The sequence below is a fragment of the Cibotium barometz genome, chromosome 59, assembly GCF_041138505.1.
Source record: "Cibotium barometz isolate CiBa-2024 chromosome 59, ASM4113850v1, whole genome shotgun sequence".
NCBI lineage: Eukaryota > Viridiplantae > Streptophyta > Polypodiopsida > Cyatheales > Cibotiaceae > Cibotium > Cibotium barometz.
In genome coordinates this window covers 29,788,931-29,794,930 of record NC_141104.1, presented here as the reverse complement: position 1 = coordinate 29,794,930, position 6,000 = coordinate 29,788,931, and the positions used below count along the sequence as shown (strand labels likewise).

At 43.0% G+C, this 6,000-nt stretch overlaps 1 protein-coding gene across 11 annotated transcripts in view; it reads right to left on the bottom strand.

The window, feature by feature from the left end:
• Nucleotides 1-234: 234 nt before the first annotated feature.
• Nucleotides 235-6,000, bottom strand: part of LOC147605689 (uncharacterized) — a 123,965-nt gene continuing 118,199 nt past the window's right edge. For all 11 annotated transcript variants that reach the window (XM_086793506.1, XM_086793515.1, XM_086793516.1 and 8 more), the window contains 2 exons: nucleotides 4,448-4,510; nucleotides 235-519 (listed from right to left, as the gene is read on the bottom strand). In XM_086793506.1, the coding sequence (XP_086649632.1) occupies nucleotides 397-519; nucleotides 4,448-4,510 (186 nt within the window). In that variant the 3' untranslated portion in view covers nucleotides 235-396. The remainder of the gene's footprint in view (nucleotides 520-4,447; nucleotides 4,511-6,000) is intronic.

Sequence of the window (6,000 nt, the reverse complement as noted above, 5' to 3'; positions counted from 1 at the left end):
AACAATGATGTGCACTTAGATTGCCTTGTTAAGTTAAAAGGACAGCCCTTAAATTCTCTTGGAGAGTGAAATTTGTAAAACACTCTGCTGTTGGGTTGGTGCCCTTGCTTCTTTTTGTTAATGGCTCCTCTCTCCAAAGCAAACTGAGTAAACCTAAGAGCTAGACGAGACCAACCAAGAACGTAATTATGTACATAATTGTTATTTTATCTAGACCTCTTCCAGGAGAAAAAATTACAAAAGATCGCTTTTATTTATTCAGATTTAAATTGAAAAAATGAGGCTTCATGGACAGCAATATCATGACAAGCTTTATACAATTGCATACATCCATCAAGGCAGCTGCTGTTACACTATACAATTAACCTTGCTTGAAAAGGCTTTCTGCTCTTAGAATCAAAAGTTGCTTTCTTCAAACTCATGTGGCATGAAATCTTCACGAGTCCTGTAGCTTTTATCAGGTGAGTAGTAGCATAAGTTTGTTACTTGACTCGTGTAAAGACAAGCAAAACGTTCCACCTGCACCAACATTTTTAAATCACGGGAAATATAACTTCCCAAAAAAACAAAACTTGTTCACATCGATATACAGATTTTTAGATTGAATTGTCATCTTTCAAAAACAAGTACACGTATAGATGTAGTTTTTTTTTTAAAAAGTACATATCCAGTCAAATAACTAAAAACTAGTGACCATTGGTCAATGTGGTACCTCCCAAATTTAAGGCTTCCATGATAAAGAAAGAAAAGTGTCATACCCCTCTGATTTATATATATATATATATATATTTCCCAAAAAGAGACTTCTATTAAGTATGAAAAAAACATACAACAATCACAGCTATAAGCCAGAAAAGAATAGAATCACCCCAATATGTAAGGTGATTTCAACCACTGAGGAGGAGCATCATGATGCCATGAAAGACCTGTGGTACTAGAGGAAAAGAAGATGCCATGGTCCCATTCCCGCATAAATATCACGCACTTCGCCTACGCAGAACAAGAGGGCCCCTGAATGCGAGCCCAGGTAGCCATAAGAGTATGGATGATATCACCCCATATAGTACTAATGCACTGAGACCCAAAAATCTGGACACCCTCAATAGCTTCCGTGCATCTAGCTCTCCAGATCTGCCATGCTTTAATACTGGCAACAATCTCCCAACTGGTGTCAATCCTCTGTCTCAGGGGTGTATAATCAGAGTGAGGAACATCTTGCAATAAACCATGCTAGGCAATACCTCTACGAATGAAAATAGCAGAATCTGTACCACTGCCCTCACAAAAAAGCTGCGGACCGGCGGACTGGGACACAAAACTACCCCCCAAGTCACATGCATGGCTGGGCCACTCAATTTGCCCATAAGTTGGGCTACAGAACCCCAAATCTACTGTGCAGTGCTGCATCCCCATAAACAATGTTGTACAATCTTAGAATTTGCCGCACACCTAGAAAAGGAAGGTGCTACACCGAAAATCAATCTCTAGAACCCCAAATCTACTGTGCAGTGCTGCATCCCCCATAAACAATGTTGTACAATCTTAGAATTTGCCGCACACCTAGAACAGGAAGGTGCTACACCGAAAACCAATCTCCACTGATTGGTGGGGAGACCACCATGTAAGAATAACCAAAAGAAATGAGAGATCTGGCTCCTTCTGTATGAGTGCCAAAGTCTATGCCAATATCTGCGCTGTATCACTGGAGAAATATCATAGCTCTCCCAATGAGGCCTAAGAGTAGAGATCCTATGAAGAACATGGTTGTGTCATCAGCTAGCTCAGAGTCAACCAATTCTTCTTGACTACGAAGAGGCAACCTCAATCCCAAAATACCAGTAGTGGAGCAAAGAAAGATGCTCATGGCCTCTGCAACTATGATATATAATAATGGGGCTAAAGGGTAGCCCTGCCGTACTGAGTGAGAAATCTGAAACCGCTCTCCTCTATCACCGCAAGCAAGCACTCTACTATGGGCATTACGATACATGCATGAAAATCCCTTGATCCATCTCTGTGAGGAGCCCATATGGCTAAGAGTACCCTCAAGGAAGTCCCAATCCACTCTATCATAGGCCTTCTCAAAATCCAAGAGCAGAATGGCTAAGGGCTGATTGCTCGCTTTAGCCCATTCGACGGCCTCCCAAAACGAGAAAATGTTATGGAAGATGCTCCTGCCGTGTAAGAATACATTCTGAGTATCATGAATGACATCCTGCAAAATTGGCTGCAATCTGATGCTCACTGCCTTCGCAAGAATCTTATATGCAGTCCCAAGTAAGGTGATAGGTCTCCACTGGCCAATCAATGTCTTATCCCCACTCTTAGGAATAAGATAAATAAGCCCCTCAGTGAGAGAAGAAGGCATAGAACCTATGTCCCACATCTCCTATAGAGCCGATGTGATCTCAGCCCCAATCTCATCCCAAAAAGTAATGAAAAAAACAGGGAAGAGGCCATCCACCCTGGACACTTACCATGAGGTAAGGCATGAAGAGCATGACTGAACTCCAGCATAGGAAAAGGGGCATCCAGAGCGGCACACATCTCCTCAGTGATCAAATGTGGCAATGCATTCCAAACCTTCCTCTGTGCCCTGTGCCTCAAATCAGAGTGCGGCTCAGCATTAAGAAGCTGGCGATAGAAATCAATGGCAATCTGTCTAGCCATAAGAGGATCTGAGTGAAGAGTGCCATGTGAATCCTGCTACTGCCTGACACACTCTCTGGCATGAGATGGGCCGTGAGTAGCAAAGAAATGTTTGTTACATTTGCCACCCATCTGTGTCCAAAAGGATTCCTGGGCATGGAAACGGTACTCTGCATGCTGCTCAAGAGAGTGATGAAGTTCTGCCCTAACAATACATAAAGAATCTACAACCCATTGAGCATGAGGATGTTTCTCGTTCTCTTTCTGCAAGGCAGCCAATCAACGTCTAATTGCCCTTTCTAAATCCAAGGCCTCTTGCCTCTTAGACAGGGCACATGTGAAGTCACTAATATCACAGAGAGCAGAGGTGAGGCTTTGAGAGGCTTGTGAAAAATCATGAGATCTCCAAATATCAAGCATACGACACGATAGCTTTGCATCTGAAAACAAATGATCAGGGATGTGTACATGGGGTGCTGATACATGGCAATTCGGATCTCTAATACATAAAACCATTGGACAATGATCCGATTTAGAGGTGCCTGTAGCAATAAAAGCACATGGAAAGACATTTTCAGCAAAGAGAGAGAGAGAGAGAGAGAGAGAGAGAAAGAAAGCTCTATTAACGTCGACTAGAGGCCGAACTCAACCTATGAGACAAATCAATGTACAACTGTCAATGTCTTTTGGATGTCCAGAAAAAAAAGGACAAAATGAACATGAAATAAAGTATGAAAGTACTGAGCTAGTGGGGGGGGGTGATGGATGGAGCACTACTGCTAGAGGCTCAGTATGCAACCTATATGCGTAGGGTATACAAGAATGCGTAGAGAGAGAGAGAGAGAGAGAGAGAGAATCTTTGGAGCCAAAGACACGCCATACAAAATTAGTCCATAACAATTCTTTGTGTAGGTTTTCAAAATATTGATAGTTGTAGGTTCCTGAATGAAAGTGCCAAGAAGATGTTAAAAACAAACATTGTAAAGAACCTACCAGCTCTCCCTAGGTTCTCCTGTGCTACAACTGCAAATTGGCTCTTTGTCCAACTACCTAGATGTAGGTTTTAAAAATATTGATAGTTGTAGATTCCAGAATGAAAGTGCCAAGCAGATGAAAAAATCAAACAGTGTAAAGAACCTACCACGTCCCCTAGGTTCTCCTGTGCTAAGACTGCAAAGTTGTCCCAAACGAATTTATGATCCATGCCAATGATGGCTTCTAGGCTGGGATAAAATCTGTCTTTGTGATGCTGTGAGTCTATTTGACGAGTATGTAGGGGTAAACCTTGCCTAGGGTTCAAACTGGATGGTCCTGTGAGCAATCATCCCTACCTTACTAGGCAATCCCTCTTATGGCTGCCTTTGATAAAGAGAAACACAGGGAGGATGGAGAAGTGAAAGCATAAGGATAAGGCGGAGCAAAGACAAGAAGATGAAGAGGAAGTAGCAGGAGGAGAACAACAATGGTTGAGAGAGAAACACTAGGAAAAGGTGGAGCAAAGATAAGAAGATGAAGGGAAAGCAGCAGGAGGAGAACGATTACGGCACCACGATTGTCCATCAGTTCAAGAATCTTCATGGTTGAAGTCTTTGCAAGCACGCACTCAAACATAACAATTTTCTAACCCGCAGTCTACTGGCTTGGATAGCTCATTCAGATGGCTCAAAAGAATATTATAGTCACTAAAACTTGAGAGCAAGATCTTGTGAAACTAAATTCATAGAAATGTGCAGAAAACCTGCGTAGTGGACAAATTATCAAAAGCCATTAAAGATCAAGAGACCCTAGTGTTACATACCTGATGTGCAAACCGAGAATTCTGGTATCCTGTCTTCATCAGCTGCCCCCATGTCTTGTGAAACTGAAAACATTCACGCCATTTCAAGCTTAAGACTTTAGTTAAAAGTGATCCCTCAAAACAGGACCCACCTGTGAAATGAGAAAGATGACCCTAATTTACTGTCTAGCACATTAGCTTGCAGAATATTAAGCAAAGGACGAGCTTCGAGTTTGCCCATTATTTAAGATGCAAGATATGAGGACACCAAAACCTGCACATCCTATACACACTAAGTGTCAAAGATGGCGGAAGCAGGTACTTAATAACCTTATCATGCAGAGTGATCCTTTACACAATGGAATTGAAACACATACATTCGAAGGGTCCCAATGGCATGAACCCATCCTCCAAACAGCAGCCCCCCCCCCCCCCCCCCCCCCCCCCCCCCCCCCCCCCCCCCCCCCCCCCCCCGAAAAAAAACAAAATATTGATTGTTTTATTGAAATGAGAATGAAAGACCAATGGCTGAATGTTCACTCTCCACCACACACTCTACCCTCACTGTTTACCAAAAAAGGAACCACTACACATGTGACCGCTCCCTTATGGAGGCCTACAGATCGGAAGACAATATACACATATTTAGAACACTTAATCTAATTATTATTAATCAATGGAAACAGCATCAAGAACACAAACACTGGAAATACTGAAAAAATACAAATGACACCAGCACTGGGGCCGGAAAGGGCCACCCCCCCCCTCAATACTTAAAGTATTTCTTGGAGTATTTATATTTGTACAAGGGTCATGGGCCTGAAAAGGCTAGATTCCTCCACTAGGGAGTGCAAACAACCAAACAAATCTGGTTCAAACCGTTGAAGAAAGTGTTGGTCGGAGTAACCCCAAATCAGAGGCTCGTTCCCACCTTCACTGGGTGTACACTTGCCTTCCGCTGGTCTTCCGGGACTATGCACAAACGGGCACGCCCGTACTAACGCAAGCAACAATGTACACCGCGGAGAGAACGTTTCCCGGTTCTCCCAAGTAAGCTTTGTACTTGGTTTTACCTCATACCCTCTTCACCTTCACTGGATCCTCTATAAATGAGGACGCGGTCAAGGCAATCATGGGAGAAACCTCTTTCCATTGATCCTCCAGAGTGTATGCAACTGGAGAAGAACTTACCTACACAAAGCTTGGAATAACAACATTTAACTTGAATTATTATCTGAATTTGAGATAAAATATTGAGATAAATACCTAGCATGGATTTTAATTCAAATCTCAGTAGTGAAGACCATTTCCCTTGTATTGTATTCCAAAATGGAAGCTTCAACAAAACAACCAGTAGGTACACAAGAGAGGTACAGCGGATACTTATGGGCAGCCTGCAGGTACAGCAGATACTGTCAAGTACACGTGGGCAGCCAGAAGGTCTAGCAGGTGGTACTGTCAGGTATACGTGGACAGCCAGCAGGTACTGAAGATGGTACAGCAGGTACACACAAGTACATGTGGGCAGCCAGCAAGTACAGCAGGTGGTACTGTCAGGTATATGTGGGCAGCCA